A 27688-nucleotide genomic window follows, 5' to 3' on the forward strand; every position below is an offset into this window, starting at 1 on the left:
TTGAGTAGGGCGATTTGTTTATATTTTTAATGATCACGATTTAACAGATCATTTAGTAACATTGGCAACCATAGTTGCTATGAATTGTTCTGGTCTTGTTCTTAAAGCAAATTAAAAACGCAGATATATGTTTAAGTACTCCTGAAACTCTGCATTTGAAGAATTATAATTACTTGCATATGCATTTTTCTGCTAGAACAGAGAAGATAACTGTTAAAATGGCTCCAAATGTAGAGGGACAGATATGGTCCTGGTAATCAGATACATGGCTCCCTACGCTTCCCTTCCCCTCCCCATACCAAGTCCCATACTATACAATTGTCCAATTGAGGATTCTTTGGGAAATTTAGAATTTTAATGTACACTAATAACAACCCAAACTTGTGTGACATACACAGAATTTTCATTTTTACTCCTACAGAAAAGAAGAAACACATTCCTTTCAAAAAAGCCCATCCCCAGGGGGTTGAATGTACTATGAAAAACATTAACAAAGAAAAACTAAAATAACAAGGCTACACCTGCTGTGAATTTAAAAGGCAAAAACAAAACTACAAAACAAGTGAGTGCACTTTCTTTCATATTTTGCAATGGTCAATGGATGTCTTAAGTTGATTAACAAACCTGCATAATCCCCACTAAACAGAATCGGTAAATAACCTTCTAAACAATACAGATGGATAAAATGGCCAGATTTTTTTTTCCTAAAGATTTTATTATTTATTTGAGAGAGAGAATGAGACAGAGAGAGAGAGCATGAGAGGGGGGAGGGTCAGAGGGAAAAGCAGACTCCCCGCGGAGCAGGAGCCCGATGCGGGACTCGATCCCGGGACTCCAGGATCATGACCTGAGCCGAAGGCAGCCGCTTTAACCAACTGAGCCACCCAAGCACCCCAAAATGGTCAGATTATTAGGTTAAGTGCCAAAAAACTTTATTTTGCTTCCATATGAATCTCTTAAAGGCTTCCGAACATAAAATTCGCAGCACACACCTATCAAGGAAAACTATATGTTGTATATATTCTGTATTTAGTTTAAGAAGGCATCCGTTGTAAGATGCATCCTAATTCAGAGATGTCACAATGTGAAAAAAGTTTCAGGATCAGTAAAATATGGCACTGTGCATATATCCTTCAAAAATGAGACCAAAGAGGAAGGGACTATGTGAATACATGTATTTATTCATTTGGGAAAGAACTACTCCTCTTACTACTTAATAGTCTGAATTATTTCCACAATTAGTGTGGCAAAATACAATTAAATGTCAACATCTGAGATTTTTTTGTAAAGCACACAAAATGTAAGCATTTTGTTTTTCTTAACAGAAACAATAATCAGAAGATGTCTTCAACCAAACTACTTATAAACAGAAAACCTATTATATAAATTATACTCTATTTTTATAATCAAAATACTGTACTGGTAAAAATAAATAACAAACAAACAACATACTTCATTTCCATGTTTGCTATCAGACCCACAAGGTATGTTTGTCCTTATAATTCATTATACTTGAAAAACAAATTGAAATACAACAGACATGCACAATTAGGCCAATGCTAAGGATTTCAGATTATACTTGTCAAGGAATAGAGAAATATGATTTTGCTTTAAAGAATAACTAAGTTGTTGCCGGAGGCAAGTGCTTCCTAACATGCTGGTAGTGTCATAGAGTGCTAAAGTATACAGTGTATTATACTATGTAACAGACTATTACAGCATTTTGTATTTTCCAAGTCTAACCATAAAGTCTGTTAAGTCAAAAACAGAAAAACAAAACTCAATCTTACCTCCATGTACAATAGAAGAGTATTAATGCATTTTATATTTTTTTTTACTAAGAACACTTTTTAGGTTTTTTGGCATTTTACATTCAGTGTCCATTGGCTCCTTCGGAGAGTATCCGTGAAGGCTCGGTAAATTTTGCCGTGAACAAGTAAAAAAGAGCTGGTGTGGGTACCAGAGCCAAAAGGGGTAAATCTTGCTCGAGTTTATCCACTCTGGAAATGGATATTATTCCATAGGCGTGAAGTAACCAGTGGCTGAAGAGAACAATAAGTCTTTTCTTTCGCACCAGAAGATCATAGCAGTTCTATATAATTTTATAAAAGAAAACAAATTATTGGGCTGAATAAGCTAGATAATTTATTACATAATTTAAAATGCATTATTTGCTGGGAAGATGCAGAATAGGAAGATCCTGAGCTCTCCTCATCCCATGGATTCACTGAGATAACACACATCAGTGCAACCAACTCTAAAAATGACCCAAAGACTGGCAGAAGACTTTCCACAGTTAATTGTAGAGAGGAGGCCACATCGGAAAGGGTAAGAAGGGTGGGGACATAGTTAGGAACTAAGCCCTGAGAGAGACTAACCAGAAGAAACCAAATGATCAGACCCCACACCAGCAACCCTAGGCACAGGGGTCCAGCACTGGGAGAATGAGTCCCCCAGTGGGCCTTAAGAGTTTTTTACAATCAGGGGCACTTAGCTCCAGGAGAGCCAGAAGATAACAGAAAAACTGAGTACTCCCAAGCCATTAAGAGCCAGCATAACAGGTAAGTGATGAATCACTAAATTCTACTCCTGAAACCAATATTACACTATAGGTTAACTAACTAGAATTTAAATAAAAATTTGAAGAAAACAAAAAAGAGCCAGCATAACAACCTAGCAGAAATGCAGCAGTTTGAAGAGCACCAGGGGTATATGTGAAGGTGGTTTACTAATCTCAGAACGTGCACAGTAGGGATCTTTGGGCAACTTCTCCAAGAACAAAAGAACTAGCACATACCCAGACACTTGCAGGAACCAGCAGAACACTCTCCACCTAGCTTGCTAGCACCACACCCAACCCATGTTCTCTTGCAGATTCACTCAGCAGGTACCTTCCAAAGCAGCTCCTGCCCCCACACACTCTGCAAGCAACCCCGGGAGAGATGGCACCACTTCAAAGTGGCTCCCACCCTGGGGAGAGGGGAAGAGAATCACATACGCCAGCATGCCCCAAATCCCAAGAGCCAAACCTTATAACCGAAAATGCAGAGGAAGTACCCTGCCGATCAGTGCCATGGTCGCTGCGACAGACTGCGGACAAACATCTGGTGTGACTGTCAGCCCCACCAACCAGCAAAAACCTCTCAAGGGACAGGGAAGGGAGAGCAGTGCCCTGGAGAGTGGTGTACCTGCAGCCCCAACAGACAGAAGGGGGTCAGGCATCTGGTCTGACTGCCAATCCTCCCCAGCTACAGGACCTCGGTGGCCCAAGACTGACATCTTAACAGCAGAGCGACCAAACCCTGCCTGGTGTGCCCTGAGCAGGTGAAGGAGGTCACTGCAGCTGACTGGACTGAAGGCAAACACAGCACAGCCCCAACAGCAGGGCCCATGTACCCCACAGAGGAGACACTCCTGAAACACCTGGTTCTGGTGAACAGGGGGCACTGCGCCACAGGACCTCTTCTTCAGAAGGCCACTACTTTCAAAATCAGGAGATGTAGCTGACTTTTCTAATTCAAAGAAAAAGATAAAATGAGGAGACTGAGGAATAAGTCCCAAATGAAAGAGAGATAAGCAACATGCCTGATAACTAATGGTCATAATTGAGGGGAGGATCTCAGTGAGACCTTCAATAAAGAGATACAAAACATAAAACAGAACCAGTTGGAGATGAAGAACTAATAAGTGAAATGGAAATTACACTAGAGGGAATCAATAGAGGAAGGAGAAGAACAGATCAGTGATCTGGAAGACTGGTGTAATGGAAAGCAGCCAAGCTGAACAGCAAACAGAAAAAAACATAATAAAAAATGAGACTAGGTTAAGGGGACTCAGTGACACCATCAAGCCTAATAATATTCACATAATAGGGATCCCAGGAGGAGGAGAGAGAAAAGGGACAGAAAATTTATTTGAAGAAATAAAAGCTGAAACTTCCCTAATCTGGGGAAGAAAACAGCCAGATGCAGGCAGCACAGACAGCAGCTGACAAAACCCAGGACACATAATAATTACAACGGCAAAAGTAGTGCTAGAGATTTTACAAGCAGCAAGAGAAAGCAGTTACACATAAGGGAAACCCTGTAAGCCTATCGGGATTTTTCAGCAGAAACTCTGCAGGCCTGAAGGGAGTGGCACAATATATTCAAAATGCTTAAAGAAAAAAACCTGTTACCTAGAATACTCTATTCAGCAAGGCTGTTACGCAGAGATAAAGAGTTTCCCCGTCCACTAAACCAGTCTTACAAGAAATGTTAAAGGGAATTCTTTTGAGTGGGAAAAAACGCATAATGAGTAAGAAAACTATGAAAGGAAAAAATGTCACAGGTAAATGCAAACATGTAATAAGAGATTAACCACATACAAAACCAGTATGGAGAGTAAAATGCAAAAACAGTAAAATCAAATATATCTATAAAAATCAGTGAAAGGACTCACAAAAGGAGGTAGAGTAGGACATCACATACATAAAACATGGCAGGGGTAAAAATTTAGTGCTTTTAGAATGGGTTCTAACGAAAGTGACCCACAACTTAATATAGACTGCTATACACATGAGAAGTTATATATGAATGTAATGGTAACCACAAATCAAAAACCTGTAATACATATACAAATAGAAAGGAATCCAAGCATAACACTAAAGGCATCAAACCACAAGAGAAGAGAAAAAAGAGGAGCAGAGAACTACAAAAATAACAGTAAAACAAGTAACAATGGCAGTAAGTATATACCTATTATAAATGGACTAAATGCTACAAACAAAAGACATAGGGTGCTGAATGGATAAAAAAACAACCCATCTAAGTGCTGTGTTTAACAGACTTCAGACCTAAACACATGCAAGATTGAAAGTGAAGGGAAAGAAAAACACATCATGCAAATAGAAGTTAGAAGAAAGCTGGGTTAGCAATATTTACATTGGACAAAAAAGACTTTAAAACAAGGACCGTACCAAGAGACAAAAAGGATACTGGATACTACATAATTATAAAGGGAACAATCCAACAAGAGGGTAGAACAATTATAAATATGCACCCAAAAAGGGAGCACCTAATACATAAAGCAACTATTAACAGACAGGAAGAAACTGACAGTAATACAGTAATTGTTGGAGACTTCAATACTCCACTTACATCAATGGATACATTATCCAGACAAATCAACAAGGAAACAATGGCTGTGAATGACACATCAGACCAGATGGACCTAAAATATATAGTCAAACATTCCATCCAAAAACAGTGGATTACACATTTTTTTCAAAGTGTGCATGGGATCTTTTCCATAATGGATCACATGTTAGACCCCAAAACAAGTCTCAATAAACTTAAAAAGGTCAAAATCATATCATGCATCTTTCCAACCACAAAGGTATGAAACTAGAAATCACAATAAAAAGTCTAGAAAGAACACAAATACATGGAGGCTAAATAACATGTTACTAAATGATTAATGGGTCAACCTAGACACTAAAGAGGAAATCAAAAATACATGAGACAAATGAAAATTACGATGGTTCAAAATCTTTGGGATGTAGCAAACGCTGTTCTAAGAAGGGAAGATTATAGCAATAGAGGCCTACCTCAAGAAATAAGAAACATCTCAAACAATGTAACCTTACCCCTAAAGGAGCTAGAAAAAGAACAAAGCCCAAAGCCAGTAGAAGGAAGAAAATAATAAAGATTAGAGCAGACATAAATGAAATAGATTAAAAAAAAAAATTGAACAGATCAGTTAAACCAGGAGCTGGCTCTCTGAAGATCAACAAAATTGATAAACCTTTAGCCAGACTCAGCAAGAAAAAAAGGTCTCAAATAAATAAAACTAGAAAAGGAGGAGAAATAACTGACACCACAGAAATACAAAGGATGTTAAGAGAATATTATGAAAAATTAGATGCCAATAAATTGGACAACTTTAAAGAAATGGATACATTCCTAGAAGCATATAACCTCTCAAAAGTGAATCAGGAAGAAATAGAAAACTTGAACAGATCAATTACTATCAATGGAACGGAATCCGTAATCAAAACACTCCCAACAAAATAAAGTCCAAGACCAGATGGCATCATAGGTGAATTCTACCAAACATTTAAAGAAGAATTAATACCCATTCTTCTCAAACTATTTCAAAAAATAGAGAAGGAAAGCTTCCAAATATAGTCTATGAGGCCAACATTACCCTGATAACAAAACCAGATAAAGACACCACAAGAAGGGAAAACTACAGGCCAATATCTCTGATGAACATAGATGAAAAAATCCTCAACAAGATATTGGTAAACTAAATGGAACAATAAAGAAATTATTCTCCACAATCAAGTGGGTTTTATTCCAGGTTGCAAGGGTGGTTCAATATTTGCAAATCAATCAACATGATACATCACATTAATGAGAGGATAAAAACCATAGCATCATCTAAACAGATGCAGAAAAGGCATCTGACAAGGCACAACATCCATTTGTGATAAAAACCTCTCAACCAAGTTAGTCTAGAGAGAAGGTACCTCAACATAGTAAAGGCTGTATATGAAAATCCCACAGCTCACATCTTACTAAATGGTGAAAAACCAAGGGCCTTTCCTCCAAGATCAGGAACAGGACAAGGAGATCCACTCTTACCACTTTAATTCAACAGAGTACTAGAAGTTCTAGCCACAGAAACAACAAAAAGAAATAATTCAAATTGGTAAGGAAGAAGTAAAACTTCCACTATTTGCAGACGACATGATACTATATACAGAAAACCCTAAAGATGCCACCAAAAAACTACTAGAACTGATAAATGAATTCAATGAAGTTGCAGGATATAAAATTAATGAACAGAAATCTGCTGAATTTCTATACACTAATAACGAAGTAGCGGAAGGAGAAATTAAACAATCCTATTTACATTGTACAAAAATAATAAAACATCTAGGAATAAACTTAACCAAGGAAGCAAAAGACCTGTACTCTGAAAATTATAAAACACTGATGAAAGAAACTGAAGGTGACACAAACAAACGGAAATTCCATGCTCATGAATTGGAAGATCCAAGTGTTAAAATGTTTATACCACCCAAAGAAATCTACATAATGCGATCCCTATCAAAATAGCAACAACATTTTTTTACAGAACTAGAATAATTGTAAAATTTGTTTGGAACCACAAAAAATCCTAACTAGCCAAAGCAATTTTGGGAAAGAAAAACAGCTGGAGTTATGATAATCCCAGATTTCAAGATATACTACAAAGCTGTAGTAATCAAAGCAGTAAGGTACTGGCACAGAAAGAGACACACAGATCAGTGGAACAGAACAGAAAGCCCTGAGATAAACCCATGCATATATGGTAAATTAATCTAGGACAAGGGAGGCAAGAGTATATACAATGGGGAAAAGACAGTCTCTTCAATAAATAGTGCTGCGAAAACTGCACACCTACACGCAAAGGAATGAAACTGGACCACTTTCTTACCCCATACACAAAAATAAACTCAAAATGGATTAAAGGCCTAAATGTGAGACCTGAAACCATAAAGTTCCTAGAGCAAAATAGGCAGTAATTTGACATTGGCTACATAGGTCTCCTCAGGCAAGGGAAACAGAAGCAAAAGCAAAGTATTGGGACTACACCAAAACAAAAAGCTGTTACACAGTAAAGGAAACCATCAACAAAACAAAAAGGCAACCTAATGAAGGGGAGAAGATATTTGCAAGTGATATATCTGATAAGGGATTAATATGGGTATGGAGATATATATATATATTAATATATATGGACATATATATTAATATGGATGTGGATACATATATCTCCTATGACTTCTACAACTCAACACCCAAGAAACAATCTGATTAAAAAAATGGGCAGAGGACTTGGACAGTTTTCCCAAAAAAGACATACTAATCAGGGAAATGCAAATCAAAACTACAATGAGATATCACCTTACACTTGTCAGAGTAGCTAAAATCAAGAACACAAGACACACACGTTGGTGAAGATGTGGAGAAAACAGTTGGCACTGGGAATGCCAACTGGCACAGCCACTGTGGAAACAGTATGGAGGCTCCTCCAAAAACTAAAAATAGAATTACCAAATTCCGCTACTGGGTATTTACCCAAAGAAAATGAAAACACTAATCTGAAAAGATACGTGCACTCCCACGTTTATTACAGCATTTACATAGCCAAGATATGGAAGCAACCCAAGTGTCCATGGATAGATGAATGGACAAAGGTGTGGTACATATAAAAAATGGGATATTACTCAGCCATAAAAAAGGATGAGATCTTGCCATTTGTAACAACATGGATAGACCTAGACGGTATAATGCTACGTGAGAAAGACAAATACCATATGATTTCACTCGTTATGTGGGATTTAAGAAACAAAGGATAAAAAGCACAAAAACAAAAGAAAAAAGACTCAAATACAGAGAACAAACTGGTGGTTACCAGGGGGAAGTGGGTGAAAAAATGGGATTAAGAGTACACATATCGTGATGAGCACTGAGTAATATATAGAATTGTTGAATGATTACACTGTACACAAACTAATATAACACTGTATGTTAATACTTCAATAAAAATGTACTGTTTCCACACAATAACCTCAGAATCACACAATGTTTGACCTAAAAAGGACTCAAGAAGTCACTCAGTCTAGCCACTACACTTTACAGATGATGAAACTGAGGCTTCCGACAGCCATAATAAACATTCAGGGGCAGCACCAAAACAGGAGCCCATGTCTCTCAATTCTAGTCCACACCACCATTCAACCCTGGAAACACTATGGTTTCTTCTGAGAGATGTGAACTAGAAGGGAACTCCACATGATGTGCCTTCTTCCTGCCCTGATCCACTGTAGCTGAGTCTTATAGGCAGGAAGTAGGAGGTATATACACCCAACTTCCTCAATCTCTAGTATTCTTGGGAGTCTGCTGCCTGGATAATTAGAGGGAGCAGAAACGACACGTGAACAGTCTGATTTCCTTCAATCTTTAAACAGCTCTCTAATATGCAGAAACTGGAGGTAACAAGTTATTATAAACGTAATATCTAAAAGTGCTAATAAACACACTAAAATGTCATTTGCAGTAGGTTACCAACTCTCTCTTATTAAATGACTCATCAACTCACCTAGAACTAGATTTTCTTTTCCTGACTCAGGTCCCTACTTCTGATTCATTATAGAGTGCTAACTGAAGTACATGAACATTTTATATAGAAGAGATTCCTGAAGCAGAGATACAAGTTTCAAGCTAATTTAACTATCCATAGTATAGATAATAAATAAAAATTCAAAAACTCCATTTTATTGAAATATCCAATCATTTCCTCCCTCAAGTCTTTCCTTAGAGTGGATAAAAGTGACAAAATAAAATTTGCTTATCTTCTTTAAACATACTGTTTTGTTGATTAAAGATTACAAAGGAGAAATGGAGATAGTATACAAATGAAAAGATCTGAATCACCATAAAAATATTCTGTCTAGTTCCTCTACTATTATTCTACCTGAAAGTCATTCCCTCTCATTCTTTTACTAATGTAACTTGATTTTCTCTGGGTTGAACTTTTTCATGAAAGAATTATGAGACAGCATGTATCTTATCAACAGTGGTATGCACCTGAAGACTGTGCCAAGGCACTAGATTAGCAAGCGACACTTTTATTCCTTTTAAGTGAAAGGAATAACTCAGAGTTCTAATAGTGGCCTTTCACTAAAATACTAAAAAGCACAAAATGGAGATCTCAAAATAGGAACAGTATCAAAACGAATGTGACTATGACATTATTTCCAAATCACCAAAATATTAGAGTGCAAATGTAAAAACATCCATAATCAAGAAAATAAAATTGGGAACAAAGTATAGAAGAGTACAAAATGTATATAATTATTGACTGTCAGTGTTGCCATTGTAAAATAAAGTGTAAAATTAGTTCTATATACAATTAAGCATTTCATGTTTCCTTCAAAATAGTATTAATAACTTTCAACATTTCAATAATAAACATTTTCTATGTGGGTGAATTATGTGAAATGATTGTTTTTTCTCCAACATGCTGGATAGCTGAGCCTACTACTGCATAATTTCCCAAGCAAATACAGTCCAATATACAACCTTTCATAAACTTAAGCTAAAAGCTACTGAGTGCCATCAATTAGCCAATCAATTAGCCATTACTAAATCAATCAGTTGTACCATATCATATGTACTATTCTCCTATTCAGTTACTAAAATCTATTAAAAAGAAAAACCTTTAACAAAGGAAAAAAAGATTTCCTACCTCTATTTCAGAAGCTGACATGTACACAGCCAGAGTAACCAAAGATAATACTAATATAATGTATGGGAAGGCATAATCTGAAAAACAAACATTGGTATAATAATGAAAATTAAACAAATTTCCTGAATAAACCATCAAAAAAATTCAAACAGTATAATACTCCCCATAGGTGAAAACTTTCTCAACCAGTCCTATGAGAGACTTAAGTCCTAATGCCCTAAGGCAGGGGTCAGCAAGCCTTTTTACAGAAGTAAAAGGCCAGATAGTAAATACTTTTGGCTTTGTGGGCCATACAGTCACTGTCTCAATCACTCAAGTTCCCATTGTAGTGGAATACAGCCAGACAATACATAAATGAATGGGTGTGGCTATGTCCCAATAAAACTTTAGGGATAATAAAATCCAAATTTCACATAATTTTCACATGTTAAGCATTACTACTCTTCTTTTAATTTTTTTTCTACTGTTTAAAAATGTAAAACTATCCTTGGCCCAGCTTTGAAGATCCTACCTTAGGCATCCATTGAATGTAAAGAATTAATTTCTGTCTGCATCTAGAATACTAGTATGTACCAAACTCGGGAGGATTGAGAAAGTAATTACTCAAATAATTTTGTTTTGTGGTCCAGATGGAGGACATTGGTTAGAAAAGCTATCCAGTTTTAATTACTCTTTAGAAAAGTTCATGTGTCAATAAATCTCAAAGGACAAATGGATCATTCAGTGTTCTTTATGTCAAAATTCTACATATTTCTACTTCAAGCAAAAGTTTTCCTTATAAAATACTACCTTTCTCTTAAAATGTTTTCAATTTATTTTTTTTAAAGATTCATTTATTTATTTGACCCAGAGAGAGAGGGATCACAAGTACGCAGACAGGCAGGCAGAGGGAGAGGGAGAAGCAGGTTCCCCACTGAGCAGAGCCCGATGCAGGGCCCAATCCCAGGACGCTGGGATCATGACATGAGCTGAAAGCAGACGCTTAACCGACTGAGCCACCCAGGTGCCCCAAAATGTTTTCAATTTATAGCACACTAAAACAAATGAACAAACTGAGAATAAAATCTTGAATTATTTTTCATGTAATTATTTGAAAACAACTTCAATTTATGAAACCACTAATCATTCTACATTGCAGTGGAACCCATCTGGAACAATTTCAAATGTTAATTCAGAAAGCAGAAGCCAGAAATTCTGACTTATCTATACGGGCCCAATTCCAACTTACTAAATAACTGAATGCCTTGTTTGACATTTAGAACATTTTACTTCATAGACAGCTATTAGGTCCTCAACCAACCATTCAAAAAAAAACCCATTTAATTTATAAACAATGTTGCTAATGATACAAATTTAAGACTGAGTAGTAAAAAGCCATCTAAGTTAAAAAAAAAAAAAAAGGGAAAGGAAGTTTCTAACAATGCCCAAACTTGTGGGTAGTAGAGGGTGGTCTTAGGCTCAGGCATGGTTCTTACTCTAGAGTGTAAAACAATTTGAGATTTTGAGCAACTAGGCCTTGGGGTAAGGCCTGAGAATCTGCATTTTAGTTCCCCTAGTGCTTCGAATGCAGATCACACTTAAAAACTGGCTTCAATAATTCCAAGCAGGTAAAATTTGTCACAGACCTCTTCCTGATAACTCCAGTGTCTCTCTCCCTAGACCCGGGTATCGTAAGCTACCAGAAGCCGCTTGCTGCTCTACTTGCTCAGACACTTACAGTTCCTTGTTATGAACAGAATGTTTGTGTCCCCCCAAATTCTCCTGCTGAAATCCTAACTCGCAATGTGATGGTATTTGGAGGTGGGGCCTCTGGGAGGCCCTCGTGAATGAAATTAGTGCCCTTACATAAGAGAGCACCCCCAACCAACTTCTGCCACATGAGGACACAGTGGGCTCTTATCCAGACACCAAATCTGCTGGTGCCCTGCTCTTGGACTTCCCATTTTCCAGGACTGTGAGAAAAAAATTTCTGTTGTTTGCAAGCCACCCCGTCTATGGTACTGTTATAGCAGTCTGAAGTGACTAAGACACTCCTACAAACCAAAATTATCTGTTCTTTTTTTTTCCAATATAAAATTACAAGTTGGTATGATATCCTGTGACTAATCTTAGCAGAATGCATAAATTTATATTTAGTGCAAATGAACACTAACTCCTTGATCCTCACAATGAATGTGTTTTGAGCAGAGGCTTGTTGACAAAGCCTGATCTGATCTGATGTTCAGTGTGGGGAAAAAGCATTTTTCAATACAGGCAGCTACAGTATATGAAGCAGTGGGGTCTGGCAGTCTCCCTGGGCTAACATCCCAAACCCTGGCCCACTTTCCACAGTTTTTTCCCCTCGGGAGGTTCTACACAATAGCACCACCTGTAGTCTAGGACACAGGGTGCGGGCTGACAATTCCTAAATCTTTCCAGCCTAGACAGCTCTCCTAAGCGCCAGACTCGTATAAATAATTACCTGTACTTTTGTGAATATTCCATGAACAGCTAAAACTGGATTCACTTCTCATCAACCTATTTTATTTGCTTCTTCTAATATCTGTTTCTGTTGCTCTATTCACCAGTTACTAAGTCAAAAAGCTACTCTATCATATTTTCCTCTTATTCCCTCACCCCTATGTTTAATCAGTTACCTAGTTTAGTTAACTCTATCTTCAAAATACTCTCCATTCCCAGTGTTTCTCTGCTTTCGGCCAGTCAGACTGGGCTAGCAGCAATACCCTCCTAACGGACTCCCCAGGTCCTCTTCCCCCACCAATCCGTCTTCCACACTGCTATCAAGTTCTCTCTCCAAAATGCAAACCTAGGCATGTCACTCTTCTGCCTAAAATCCTTAAAGAGTAGGTCTCTATCCCTAGAGCAAGAAAATAGCAACCTCAAACACCTACAGAGGCCAGCCAGGCAGGTAAATAACAGAAGTGGGCCAAATCTAAGAAAATATGGAATGGTAGGAGCTAGAAGGAACTAGACATTTTCAAGTATTATGCAGGCCAACTGAAACAATACATCTGTAAACTAGAATATGAGTAGGATAACAGACCTCTGACTAGTCTCCCAATTTCCTCTTCCCTTGGCCTCACCTTCCCAGTGCCATCCTCCTCCAGAACCAAATTCATTACCATGCTACATAATGATGCCAGTCTTTCCTAGTTCCTTTAGGCCAGAAACCTTGCCCTCTGTACCCCGGTAGGCTTCCCATAAAAGATGGCATCTAACATCCCTGCAATATTCAATGTCACATATTCAAGTAAGTACTATACTACATTCTCTCAGGTACTTATAGCTTTCTTACTAGTATGCAGTCCTTTAACAACTTCTTCTTCTTGAATCAAAATTCAGTCTAAATAGTTGCTGAATAAATGAATGGCTATATTAAAATAAAGAATATATTGAGGATTCTTTTACTGTACCTAAAAAGCTTTAGTAAAGGAACTCAAAAACTGAAGACATAACTTAATGATAATATATGTTAGTATATATCATCAACAGTAATTTCTAGGGCTCCTGGGTGGCTCAGTCGTTGAGCGTCTGCCTTCGGCTCGGGTTGTGGTCCCAGGGTCCTGGGATCGAGCCCCGCATCGGACTCCCTACTCAGCGGGAGGCCTGCTTCTCCTTCTCCCACTCCCCCTGCTTGTGTTCCTGCTCTGGCTGTCTCTGTCAAATAAATAAAATCTTTAAAAAAAAAAACCCAAAACAGTAATTTCTATATATTATATGCGAAAACAAGTTCGTTTTTTAATTTACACTCAGGTTTTTAAAATATTCCTACTTAGGTTAAAAGCTCCAGGTTCAAAGTAGTCTTTAAATAGAAATCAGCTTTGATTAGTTTGAGAATATCTATTCCATTCCAAGAAGCCCATTTTTAATTTTTTTTATGACTCATTATGTTTTAGGAAATATATATTTTTTCAAGGATTAAAAAAACTATTTTAAAGAAAAAGATCCAAAATTATACTTAGAGAAAATACTATTTATCACACATAAAAATATATTTCATTGACTTGACCCATCAAACTTACATAAAAGGCCTCCGCCAACTGCCTGAAGCACAGTTAAAATTGGAAAGAAGTAAAGTGCAGCATAAATACTTTTAAATCGATCAGACTTTCCTAACCCACAGGCAATCTTCTTTACCAGAAGGGGTCGGAGCAGCATCATCAATACCAAGCAGAATGCATAATAGATAAATACAATGGTGTATCTGTAAAATAAAACAAAGAATTGTAACACTGAAAAAATGTTTTAAAATACCTATTACTGATCAATTTAAAATCAAAGATGCTAAAGAAGATTTAAAAAGTATATTAAGCCAACCTATTAACTCATAAGGTTTTAGTAATGTAAATATTTTTTAAGTTTCTAATAATAGAAATTTGCATGCTTTGGTATGTCTCATCTAATGAAGTTCCCTTCAAAACTACAATTATCAGTAAAGTATCTTGGTATTTTTCAATTTGTAAGGAACTAGGCTATATATACCAATGGAGAAAATAGCCTGCATTAGTCAAGGTTAATAGTGTTCCAAAGGCTTCTGATAATTTTGTGCCATTTACTTTTTGTTGACTCACAAAAGAAAAAAAATTTCTATAACTTTTGGTAGTCCTGCAGCTTTAAGTTTTGTTGTTTTTTTTTTTTTTTTAGTAATCTCTATGCCCAACCTGGGGCTTGAACTCAAAACCCCAAGATCAAGAGTTGCATGCTCTTCTGACCAAGCCAGCCAGGTGCCCCGGGTACTCTTGCCGCTTTTTGAAAAGTTTAGCCCCAGTCTGGCCATACAGTTACATCTAAATGGCTATGTAAAGTAAATAATATGTATAAACCCAATGTTGATACCATAAAATCTTCTCATAATTTTCAAAAACCACTGTTCTGTATCATTAATAAAACAAGGCAGACAGGCCATGGCACAATGACTACTGCTAAAGCTGCTGAGAAAAAACAGTATCTACTTAATTCAAAGATGGTGAACATATCCTGATCAATGAAGTTTTGTGAGGAGGCTGTTATGGCTGCAGAATGAGGGCCAAGAGCACCTATGTGCCATCTCTGTTCTAATCTTAATATTTGTTGACTCTCCTACTATATGCTTTATGGATAGTATAAAAAACACCTATATATGTGCACCAGCAGTAAATGAATATGATTTTGTTTTAAATAAGACAGTTACATATGATATCTGATTCCCTTTTTAAGCTCTCTAAATAGGACCAGGTTAAGTTCCGCAGTCCCCTGGACAGTATCTGAGAAGAGAATAATTGAAGCTGAGAGTTATAGCTCTATGACACCAACCAAGAATGCATTATCGGTCTTTTATATGCAGTCTATACTCTCTATAGAGGGAGACAGATGGCATATATACAGGGCTTAATGGGAGGCAGGTAGAAAGAAGTTCCTATCTCTGTATCTGAAATTTTATTTTTAAATTGCCCTTTTACATTTGCGCAAGTGTTTTTCACACTTAGTACTCTTAAGAACCTGCATAAAAAGGGTGATTTTCTTGAGCATATTATGTAATGGTAACTTGCTATAACTATGAGAATGTAAATACCAGACTCTTCTATTACACCTTTACCAAGAAAAACACATCAAAATGAACACAAGGAGAAATTCTAAAAATGAAGAAGTCTGGGATAGTATTATAGAGAGTCTTATGAATTTGGTATTTTTATTTTTTTTATGAATTTGGTATTTTTAAAACAAAACATTCTCATGGAAATTATAAACATTTGTTTTGGAAAAAAACAAAAACAAAAAAAACATTAACCCAAGCACTCAATTACAATGCCAGCTACTATTTTATTAAGTGCTTCCTGTATGTAAGACACTGCACATGGTATATGATATGTGCAGACTTATTTAATCCTCACAATCACCTTATAAGGTACCATTATTCCATTTTTTACCAACAGGAAAACGGAAGTTATAAGAGGCTCTTAACATGGTCACATTAACACCGCAGTTCAGGATTCAAACTCATGCCTGTTTTTACCTCTAAAGCCCATACTCTTTTCTCTGTCAGATACTGCTTGCATATCATAAAGATTTTCCTTATAACTCCCTTTTAAAGAAACAGATACTGCTTCTTTTAGAAATGCTTATACACACTTCAACACCAACACAAAAATACTTTCACTTGTTATACTAAAATGTATTTCTACTCCCTTCTATTAGACTATGTATCCTTCAAGAGAAGAAAATCATTTCTCTATATCTCCCCCAGTGCCTGGAAGCCATTTTTCAATACTCAATCTGTTGAAACAAATAAAATCTATAATTACCATTTTTTAAATGATCTTCAGTCTGTATAAATACTTACAGCGGGTAAACAGCTTCATGAGTACAATGCACTGTGGTAACATAATCGGGACTCGGGTTGTAAAGCATTGTGTACCAATCAGAAAGCATCAGTACTCGACATGAACGGATATAAAGAACACCAACTGGATCACTCACAAGTAAGGTGATGACAGCTGCCATACTGCATTCGAATAATGCAGTGATGTGCTGGAAAAGTGCACTGGAACTAGTAAAACAAAAGAAGCACAATTACCAGAAAATTTTCAGTATTTCAATGGCTTTTAAGAAAACCTGTATGTTTCAAAATATGGATTCTAAAAGGAAATTTTAACTGATAAATCCCGAAACTAAACTATCCTCTAAATAGGTCAGAAAAGTCAAACATGAAAACCACTTGAGAAGAGTTTAACCTTCTGGACTAAAAAGGGATATGCATCCCGGATAATACTGTGCCAGTATTATCTAAAATGTATAGAAGAGCAGAAATTCAGGGCTTCCTTTATCTTTAGTGACTTGCTGAACTGTTAAGAATGTCTTAGTTATCCTGTGCATCATTTTAAATTATCTTAAATATAAAAAGCACATAAAAGCTTAGATGTAATATATATTAGTTATAAAGTATAATAATAAACATTATAAGCTCATCATCTAACCCAGTAACTAGAACATTAACAATCTGTATTTACCTCTGTTCCCTCCTCATTCCCATTCCTGGCTCTCCCCAAAGAGGTAACCATTACACTAAGTTGTCTTTATCACTTTTTCTGAAGTTTTTATTCCAATTAGATTATGTTTCAAAGCCACTCTGTCTAGTTTTGCTTATTTTTTTTTTTTAAAGATTTATTTGAAAGAGAGGGAGAGCACACATGCACATGTGAGCGGGGCGGCAAAGAGACTCTCAAGCAGACTCCCTACTAAGCACGGAGCCGGACATGGGGTTCAATCTCACGACCCTGAGATCATGACCTGAGCTGAAATCAAGAATTGGGACACTTAACTGAGCCACCCAGGTGCCCCAAGTTATGCTAATTTTTAAGCACTATAAAGTGATACTCGTCTTGAGATTTTTTTTTCCCATTCAAAATTACATTTCTAAGATTCATCCATGGCATTGCTTGTAGCTGAAGTTCAGTCATTTTCACTGCCGTATAATATTCTACTGTGTGCTCATTCCATCGTTTATCCATTTGCTTTTTTAGTTAAGTATGTTGCCAATGTCTTCCTCTCAGTTTATAGGCTGAATTTTCACTTTCTTGTGGTATCTATGAACAGATGTTCTAAATTTTAATATAATTCATCAATTTTTAAATTTCTGGTTAGCATTTTAATGTTCTGAGGAATCCTTACTCTGAGAAAAATATTAACCTATGTTTTCTTCTAAAAGTTTTAAGGTTTTGATTTCACATTTAAATCTTTCACTCACCTAGAATGGATTAGGTAGGTGTGACTAGACTTTCCCACTTGGGTACCCCAACTGTCCCAGCAGCAGCACATTACTGAGTAGCTTACTGTCCCTCCTACCCCCCACCCCGCCCAAACTGCCACGCCACTTCTGCCATCCAAGTTTCATAGATAACTGGTCTGTTGGTAGGTTCTGTATTTTATTCCTGGGTCCATTTTTATCCCTGAGACAAAAGAATATGACAATGATTCTTGATATTACTACATTCTTCTACTTCTTCAGTGGTCTTGGCCATTCTTGGGCCTTTGCACTTCCATATAGATTTTAGAATTAGCTTGTCATGTTCCACAATATGAATCCAATGTAGCTGAGCTACCTTGGTCTTCGCTATCTCACAATACCATGGTACTATATATGAAATATAGGGAGATAACTGATCCTATATATTTATCTTCCAGCCAGCCTCTCTAGTAAACGCTCTTATTATTTCTATTACCTAGTCTATAGATGCTTTTGAGCTTTCTTTCGGAACAATGTTTCAGTTATCTATCACTGCATAGCAAACGACCCCAAAACTTAGTGGCCTGAAACCACCACCACTGATTATTTCTCACTAGTCTGTGGTTTGACTGGGCTCAGCTGATCAGTCCTTTCTGTTCCATGGATACCAATCTGGGATGCAGTCATCTAGAGGCTTGACTGGGCGGCTGTGTTCAAAATGACTAACCTGGACGGCTGGAGTAGATGTCAGCTGTCAGCACAAAGGGGGCTGCTGGCCAGAGCACCATGTGGTCTCTTATTTTCGGTGTTCTGCAGTTTAATTTTAATGTGAACAGGTATGAATTTCTTCTTATTTATTCTGCTTGGAATGTGTTTTGCTTCCCCAGGAGCAATTCTGCAAATCTGTTTTTCACTATGTCTGTAGAACCCGAAGCTAATATATCTTATTGGCTCTCCTTCCTTTTCTCTTTTTCTGAAGACTCTGATTAGAAACTATGCACAAAGAGTTAATAAAACTTTTCCTCCGTACATGAGACTCTTTCAGTTAACTCTAGCTTGGTTCCTCTGGAAGCCTGATAAGTATAAAATGTCAACTTTATTGCCAGGTAACATTGCTTAGGATACGAACACCCCCTTGATTGGTAAACTGTATCTGGACTGGGGAGAACTATAAATAAGCAATAAATATCTGATGGGGACACCATGGTCCGGCTTTCCTGAGTTCAGTGATTCCTGTAATTGGCATGTCCCTTGCAGGACTCTGGAAGCTATCCTTACGGAGAGGTTACAGAACGAATGGCTCCTTTAGGGTATAAGACCTTAAGCCTGGACTCCCACACCCATTCAGTGTGGATTTTACCTTCCTGCAGCTGAACTCAACTGCTTCAAAAGCTGGTGCTCAGGCAAGCTGTGCTCTTCTGGGCAGACCGGTGCTCGGTATGACCTACAGTAGTCTCTGAAGTCTGAATGTCTAACTGAACCTAGGTAGCATTCCCAGCAGGAATCAGAGACACACATTACAGCTTCTCATTCTGTGCTCCATTGCTCTTAATATATTTCATATTTTCTATCTCCTTTTCTCTCAGCATTGCATTATTTCTTCAGATACATGTAATTCCTAATTCACTAATTCTGTCTTCAACTGTTTAATCTGCTGATCTACCATTTTTTAAAATTTCATTTCTAGACGTTCCTTTTGTTTTTTAAACCCATCTGTTCATTCCCAATAATGTCTTGTTGACTCTTGGAGGTCTTTAGGACTGCAGCCTTTATTTCTTTAAGCACTATAAAGGTAGCAGTTTTGTACTGTGTAGCTGAAAGTCCATTATCTGCAGTCCTTTGGAAGTATAACTACAGTGTTGGTTACGTCTACCCACTCTCGGTCATGGTGTTGATTTTATTTGGTTCTCATAGAGTATGAGGTCATTAACAGATATTAATGAGTAAGATTTTTATGGGCCTAAACTGAGAATGGGAGAAGCTTTCCAGCAAAAAGGATCTGCTGCTTTTGTCAGCAGCCATGCCCGCCACTACCTTGGGCTTCAGCCTCTTGAGAGTCTAGGCTTCACGCCGGCTGCCTCAGATTCAGCACCCGCTGCTGTCAGCAATTAACCACAGGCAATGCTCCCATTCCTGCTGTCTGCTCTGTCACTCTGGCCCCACCTTAGGGTGGGCTTGTTTTCTAAAAATGAATTCTTGGAGATCTCCCCTGCCTCCAGTGAGACCAGCGAGGTCTTAAATAGTATGTCTTTTCCAAACTTCAGTTATTTCCTGCAGGAGGGTCACTTGGAGCTCCTAATTAGCTCATATTGTTGGAAAAACTCCTGCATGATTTTACACAGATGGAAATAGTGAATACGCGAACATTTACCATTTCACATAATCTAATGTTTTGCTTCCTTATAGAATTCATATTTTTAGAAACATCCCAACCTCATCATTTCTTGCTATTACTTTAGTAACCTTACTCGTCTCTTCTCATCATGCTCCCTTTCAATCTGTCTGCAGCTAACCACACGATCTTTACAAAACAAAATCGGATTCTAAAACTCCCCTTCGTAGACTACTCAACGAGTCCCGTCTTGTGTTTCAGGAAAAATACTCCTTACCAGCATTATTTTCCACACCTCCTGGCCAGGCTACATTTCTTTCCTCCTCACGCCTCCACACATGTGGGCATGCTTCTCTCACCTCTCCGGCAAGCTGCGTATCCTTCAAGATCAGCTCTGGAGTTATCCCCAGGGCTTACAAAGAGTTCCTAAGACTCTTGTAGTGCCAAATCTCCGTATATCCTGGTCTCATTTAGTCCCTATTTCTCACAGGACCCTCAGCTCTCATTTCTTGATTATACTGTGTGTTTTGCCTCTATACTTTTGCACATTTTTTTCCTTCTGATAGACTTTTTCTTCAATTCCTATCAAAATCTATTCACTTTTCGAAGTCCAGCTTAAAGTCAGTTTTTTCTTGTGACACCACCCTATTCTGAGAAGGCAAAATTAACTTCTTTCTCCTTCTTGCCAGCCTATTACAGAACCTCACAAATATTGTGATGGCTTGTCTATCTCATCCACTGGACCGTGAGCATCCACGTTTCAGTCATCTCTGAATCTTGCAACCCAGTACAGCATCTGGCACATTGCAAACATCCCTAGTGATTGCTGAATACATTCTAAAAGTTATAAATTATATAAAAACAAATCACATAAGAAGCACAGCTTCTGACCATACTGCATAAAAATATGTAATTCTGCTTATCTTCACCCTGACCTTAAAGAAAAACAAATTTAATACTAAACTCTGGGGAAAGCAAGAGTACCAGAAAGGAGAGGTTTTTTGTTTTTTTTTTTTTTTAAGGTTTTATTTATTTATTTGACAGAGAGAGAGAGCACAAGCAGAGGGGAATGGCAGGCAGAGGCCGAGGGAGAAGCAGGCTCCCCACTGAGCAGGGAGCCTGATGTGGGACTCGGTCCCAGGACCCCGGGATCATGACCTGAGCTGAAGGCAGTCGCTTAGCCAACCAAGCCACCCAGGCACCCAGAAAGGAAAGTTTTGATGAGAGTCTGGCCCATGCATTCTCAATAGGTGACTTACTCCTAAGAGGGCAAAAATTGGTTCTTGGGGAGAAAATAATCTTATATTTGTTATATACAGCACATAGATACATACACAACATAAACAAGCAGTATATTTATGATATTAAAATTTCATGGGGGGAGGTGGAATTAGAAAAAAAGTATCTAAAAAGGCTCCTTATTTAAGGAAGTGACAATGAATAAAAGGTTGAGAAACACTGGTCTAGCCTCAGACAGCTACGCCTATACTTCCTTGATTGTAAGGACAACATCTCAGGAAAATTCGAGATGGCTCTTGTGTTCTTTGCTGCCAATTTCCTAGGCAAAGCACACCTAAGTTATGCAAACTCCTTCTTTTTAAACCCACCTGCTTTCCTGCCTGAGAACTAATCACTCCTTTGCTCTACCCTCAAACCAAACCCCACCCTCTGCTCCAAGACTGCCCCTCAAAACATACCTGATGTTTTAATTCAAATGCATTTGGGGAGGTACATCTCTATACCCCCATCTTTCTCTGCTTATGGCTGAGAAGTTCCAACCAACTAGCTGAGCAATTATTCCACTTTGGCTTTCAGTTTATCACGTCTCCTTTCTTGCCCTCATCTCTCATCATTCTATAACAGAAATTAAAAGATGAGAGCTACTTTTTAAAAAACCTTTTTACGGATCCATCTGAAAAAGAACAATGGCTTTTCCAATATAAATAATCAGCCTGGATTTATTAGGTGGGATCCAGAAAACTACTATTTCCATCAGCCCATCCTTTCCATTCCCATTCACACTACTGGAATCTGTCCATCCCTACTTCTTGGAAACAGCCTTCTAAGATGCCGCACCTCTCACCTACCCTCTATAGAGGTTACCTTCCTAAAATTACACAGCCAGTGATGCTTTTTTAAAGATTTTATTTATTTATTTATTTGACAGAGAGAGAGATAGCAAGAGCAGGAACACAAGCAGGGGGAGTGGGAGAGGGAGAAGCAGGCTTCCCGCAGAGCAGGGAGCCCGATGCGGGGCTTGATCCCAGAACTCTGGGATTATGACATGAGCCGAAGGCAAACGCTTAATTGACTGAACCACCCAGGCGCCCGTGATGCTACTTCTTTAAGCCAAAACCTTCACCAATAAATCATGCACTCAGAAAATACTAAATGAGCATCTGCTGCATGCCGGCTGCCGTGCTGGTCTCTGGAGAGTCCATGGAGAGCAGAGGTGGCCACTGCCCTCACGGACTTCTAGTCGGGAGATCAGAGCAAACTAACCTAACTATAAATTGTGCTGAGTGCTAACTACAAACCCAAAACAATAAAATGAAGAATGCTATTAAAAAAGAAAAATGAGGGGGGAAGACCTACTTTAAATTGGGTCAGGGAAGGCCTCTACAGCTAGGTGTGATTTATACTGAAATCTGAAGGAAAAGGACAGCTAGGTAAAAAGTTGCAGTCAGAGGAACGAGAGCATCTGAGGCAGAGAAGAGCTGGGGAAAGGGAAAGGACCTAAGGCTGGAAAGATGCTGAGAAGTTAGAGGAACTAAAAGCCAGTAGGGCTGAAATGTACTAATGTGGCTCCTCATTCTCAGTATAAACTTCACATCCTCATCAAGAACCTTCACATTCCGGGGGCACCTGGGTGGCTCAGTCGGTTAGGAGACTGACTTGTATTCACCTCAAGTCATGATCTCAGGGTCCTGAGATGGAGCCCCACATCAAGCTCCATGCTCAGTGCGGAGTCTGCTTGTCCCTCTTCCTCTGCTCCTCCCCCTGCTTGCGTGATTGCGCTCTCTTTCTCACAAACCAACCAACCTTCACATTTTGGTCTCAACCTACTTTTCCCACTCTCCTGTTTATTACCTTTCTTTGATGTGCAATCCACACTCTGACCACCCCAGACTACTTCCAGTCCCACCTAAAACACAGCACACATTTTATACCTCCATGCCACTGTTCATGCTGTTTCCTCTGCCTAAAATGTTTTTTTGAAGTCTTTCAGATCACATCAGGCACAATTTATCTCTTCTATTCTTTGTCATTCTAGGGCATTTTGCTCATAGTGCTTTAAGATTTATTTATTTGAGAAAGAGAGAGAGCGCAAGCGTGAGCAAGTGCAAGCTGGGGGAGGCGAAGAGGGAGAGAGAGAATCTCAAACAGAAGCTCCACTGAGCACGGAGAGCCTACACGGGACTGGATCCCATGACCCTGAGATCATGACCTGAGCCAAAACCAAGAGTCAGACACCTAACCCACTGAGCCACCAGGCACCCCTCATAACACTTTTATACACTTGTTTATACACTTCTAAAACTGATTTATAATTAGCTGTATACACATTCGTCTTCTCTACAAGATTACGAGTATAAACCACATCAGTTATTTCTGTACCTCCTCCCCTGATCTTCTAAACATAAAACACAGGGCTCAATAAATGCTTGTTGGTTTAATGTTTTAGTATCAGTTTTCATAGTTAGGTTGCAGCTATATCATTTTGACTACATTATACTAGGTTACTAGTATTAAATCAAATCACGAAGTATTTGTTCTACTGCAGTATAGTTTGTAATCATAACCAATTCTTTGTAGAAAACCCCTAAAGATTGTAATTGAGAAATGAAAAAAAATTCCTTCAAGATCATTTAGAGTAAAACAAAAGCTATTTCCCTTTATATTACGGAGGCATACCCTATCCTTAAGTTTTCTTGCCACAAAGTCATCAGAGTATAAAGCAAAAACAGGTTCACTACAAGTACAATTAGTAAGGTCTTCTAAATGATCATTATTCCAACATCAGTCCATCCAGATGCATTCACAGAAAGTGCTAACCTCTTTTTCCCCGAGTACCATTCGATGAAGAACCAATGTAAGACAAGAGGAAGCATAGCCATAAACCCAAGATACAGCCAATCATAAAGTTCTGGGGACTCTGCGCACGGCTGACAGTACTTCTGCGCATTTGTCCTCTGTCCTCTTGGACACACCTAGAATATAAAAACAGTGTTTTATGTACAGATATTATTTTAGAACATTAATATCCCAAAGCCATTCTATAAAGACATCCCATTTCAGTTTAGATATGTGCACGTGTGCATCTTTTAGAAATAGAAGAAAGCGCACATGTAAAATAAATAAAATAAAAATAAAATAAATCTACACTGGTGTTTGGCATACCTGTATAACACTCTTTTAAAAGATTCCTTTTGCTAAGTTACAAATTGATGACTAACATTAAATGATAAACTCAGTTAATAACACCATATAAAAATTAGAGAAAAGTTCTGAGTTTTAATGTTAACTTACTGCCCCAGTCACTGCACTATAGCATTAATAATTAAAAATTATAAAATTATAAAATGTTTTAAAAAATACTTAACTGTGACTGTCAAGAAAAATGTATTACAATCAATACAACAACACAGACAAGAATTTTATTAATGCCTCATATTTTTATAAATTGAGTATACTGAAGAAAAAAGATATTCTACATGTGAAAATATTTCAAAAGCAAAAAGATTTTAGCAATGAAATAGCATACACATGTTAATTAAGACTTACCCCACATTCTCCGTATATTTCAGTTGAGCCATTTTTAAATAATAGGGTCTTCCCACAGTAAAGTCCAAGGCATGCTGGTTGAATATCGACAGCTTTTTAAAAACAAATGCCAGTAAAGTAACATCTTTTGTGATTATAAAAAATAATGTAATAACAGTGGAAGCACTTGGCAGAAATATCTCAACACAGTTGTTAAAAAGGATACGTATTAGACAAAAGTCTCGATGCACTTATTTTTAAACTTACATTTCCCCTTTTACACTATGCCACTGCAGAAAGTTATACCGAAATCTTGTTGTTAATGCCATTCCTTATTGGTTAAGACCCATCAACCAGCAAAGTGGGATCTATCCCCAGAATTCAAAGCTTAACCTGGTATGTCTCCAATGGCTCCAGCAGCTAGTCCCCCTTGATTAGATGGTCTAGACTTTTGCATTTCCATTTTTTAATTAGAAAACTAATAGAGGATCACCACCCCTATTTTGCCCAGTCAGAACATTAAGTGTGCACACATACAACACACAGAGACACACACACACAAAATATCACCTTCGTTCATAATAGAACACATTTTAATACCAGAAAAGCAATAATTTCAAAATAAAGGGCAGGCCTTTAAAGTAAATAAATTCACCTTTAGAAAAAGATTACTCCATTGTCCTAAATTTTGTCATTTTTGTTGAGGACAGGGGAAAATTTCATCAAGGCTGTCAGTGGGCCTCTGACCAATATTTGGAAACTAAGAATCAACCCCCTGCTCTCAAGGCTTGGGCAAAATAAAAAGGAGCTTTCTTCACAAAAAAACCTCAGTGCCTGCAGATTGTCTTTGACTTCATCAAGAAGTTATTAAAGGAGTTTGTTTTTTTTCATCAGAGACATCTGATTTTCCTTCGTTCATTGATTCACTTATTCAATAAACGTGCATTAAGTGTCAGATTCCCTGGTTAGGAACTTCTAAAGATCCACAGAGCAACGTAACAAGAGTCCCTGCCCTCAAAGAACCTAAATCCAAAACTGTGGTCAAATGTGAATTAATTTGGAAAATTATGCATTTTATGACTATTGTAGGGGTCAAGGGGCAGGCTCCCAAAATGTGCCACTTTGGCATATTATTTTAAATAAAAGTTACTTAAGAAACAACAGGGGCAAGGACACTCAGACCTCCTCTGTCCCCTTGAAAACAGTAAAAAGACATCCTTATTACCAGTGATATGACTTTAAAGTCAAAAAAGCTGCAAAAATAAACCTTGTTACTTTTTTGCTAATCTTAGCCCAAACACCTGTTTTCCTTTTCCTGTAAATTCCTCACAAATTTATTGCCTCTTTGTCAATAATGTATAAAGAACTGCCTCCGTTGGTCATTTCTTTAAGTCTTAGTTTCATAATTGGGCCTCCACGCACACATAATAAAACTTGGTGGGTTTTTTTTCTGTTAATCTGTCTCATGTGAACTTAATTTTTAGTCCAGCTGGAAGACCCTAAAAGTAGAGAATTTTTCCTTCCTTTCACTATTCTTGAATAATTTCCCTAATTCTTCATGAATTCACAATAGAGACTTTGTCCACAATGCCCTTTCTCCTTTCAAATTCAAGTACTTTTGATTTCTTTCTCCTTGTGCTGCTGAGAAACAATACAAAGAGCACTGACTAAAATGTTTCGTTTAATATTTTCACTTTTACCAAATTTCTGTACTTTTAAAATCCATGGGTTTCTTTACCTTATTTGGCATATACTTTTTAATCAATTGTAATCAGTATGTCCTAAACTACTAACAGACAAAAATGAACTGTTTCAGTGTTTTTGAGAAGACAAAAGTGAAAGAACTGGAGGCTTCTTCCACATGGATTTTGCATCTAGTAGGTGTTTAATAAATACATCTGAATGTAAATAATCTAAAGTTCTCAAAACCCAAGGCCTGAAAATCACCAAACTGAAAGCAACAGCTCATCACCGACCAAACAAAACCAAGGCTCCCCGTGTCCGTTCAATTTCCCCTCCCATTTCCCTTTACTGGAGGGTGGCTAACATTTCAAGACTTTTTTTTTTTTTTTGCAACGGTCTTACCCTTTGTGAAGGGCCCTATAAACAACGTCTGATGCAACAGCGGGCGACTTCAGCAGCAATTAGCTTCCGCCCCCTTTCCTGTTTGTTGGCACTTACTGACGCCCGCTGTTTAAATTGTTGAAGTCTACCCTCACGAATGCTAAACAAAGGGACTAAAACAAAGGGACTGAAGTGACCTCTCGAACACAACCAAGGCCTGGTCTTTTGCCCTGGCACACACAGCCCGCCTCTCCTCTACGGCGTGTCTCCTCTGCAGCCCAAGGGGGCCGAGACCACCCCGACCCCGGGAGGAGGGCCCGCCCGAGGCGGTGCGAGCCAGAGGCAAGGATGCGCCGCTCACCGGAGGCCGCCCCCCGGGGCACAGCCCAAAGCCGCCAGCGTGGGGAAGAAGCAGGGACTAAGACAAGCGGTTTCCGCGACCTCGGCCACCACTCACCCATTGGCCGCTTGCAGGTTTCCCTGAAGAAGCTCCGGGATCAGCCGCCGGCAGCGCCCGGACATCCGGGCCACAGCCGGCTCGGCGG

The 27688-nt window shown here is 38.2% G+C and overlaps 2 protein-coding genes across 3 annotated transcripts in view; one reads left to right on the forward strand and one right to left on the reverse strand.

The window, feature by feature from the left end:
* The window catches only part of CCDC175 (coiled-coil domain containing 175), a 70928-nt gene extending 70408 nt beyond the window's left edge, over positions 1-520 (forward strand). Inside the window, exon 20 of the mRNA XM_028102461.2 lies at positions 422-520. Coding sequence (XP_027958262.2) covers positions 422-510 — 89 coding nt within the window. The 3' untranslated portion in view covers positions 511-520. The remainder of the gene's footprint in view (positions 1-421) is intronic.
* Positions 1-27687, reverse strand: JKAMP (JNK1/MAPK8 associated membrane protein). Of its 2 annotated transcripts, none has more exons than XM_028113400.2 (7): positions 27601-27687; positions 25101-25192; positions 24372-24526; positions 16601-16807; positions 14304-14485; positions 10282-10358; positions 1-2092 (listed from the first exon to the last, which is right to left on the reverse strand). In XM_028113400.2, exons 1-7 carry the CDS (start codon positions 27602-27604, stop codon positions 1874-1876), a joined length of 936 nt encoding a protein of 311 aa, XP_027969201.1. In that variant the 5' UTR covers positions 27605-27687; the 3' UTR covers positions 1-1873. The 2 variants fall into 2 exon arrangements, with proteins under 2 accessions (XP_027969201.1, XP_027969278.1); XM_028113477.2 differs by having other exon boundaries at positions 25101-25174; positions 27601-27686.
* Between the last annotated feature and the right edge of the window lies 1 nt (position 27688).

This window comes from Eumetopias jubatus, unplaced genomic scaffold (genome assembly GCF_037043125.1).
Source record: "Eumetopias jubatus isolate StellerSeaLion01/CBP00866 unplaced genomic scaffold, mEumJub1_p1.0 scaffold_7, whole genome shotgun sequence".
In the NCBI taxonomy this organism is placed as follows: Eukaryota; Metazoa; Chordata; class Mammalia; order Carnivora; family Otariidae; genus Eumetopias; species Eumetopias jubatus.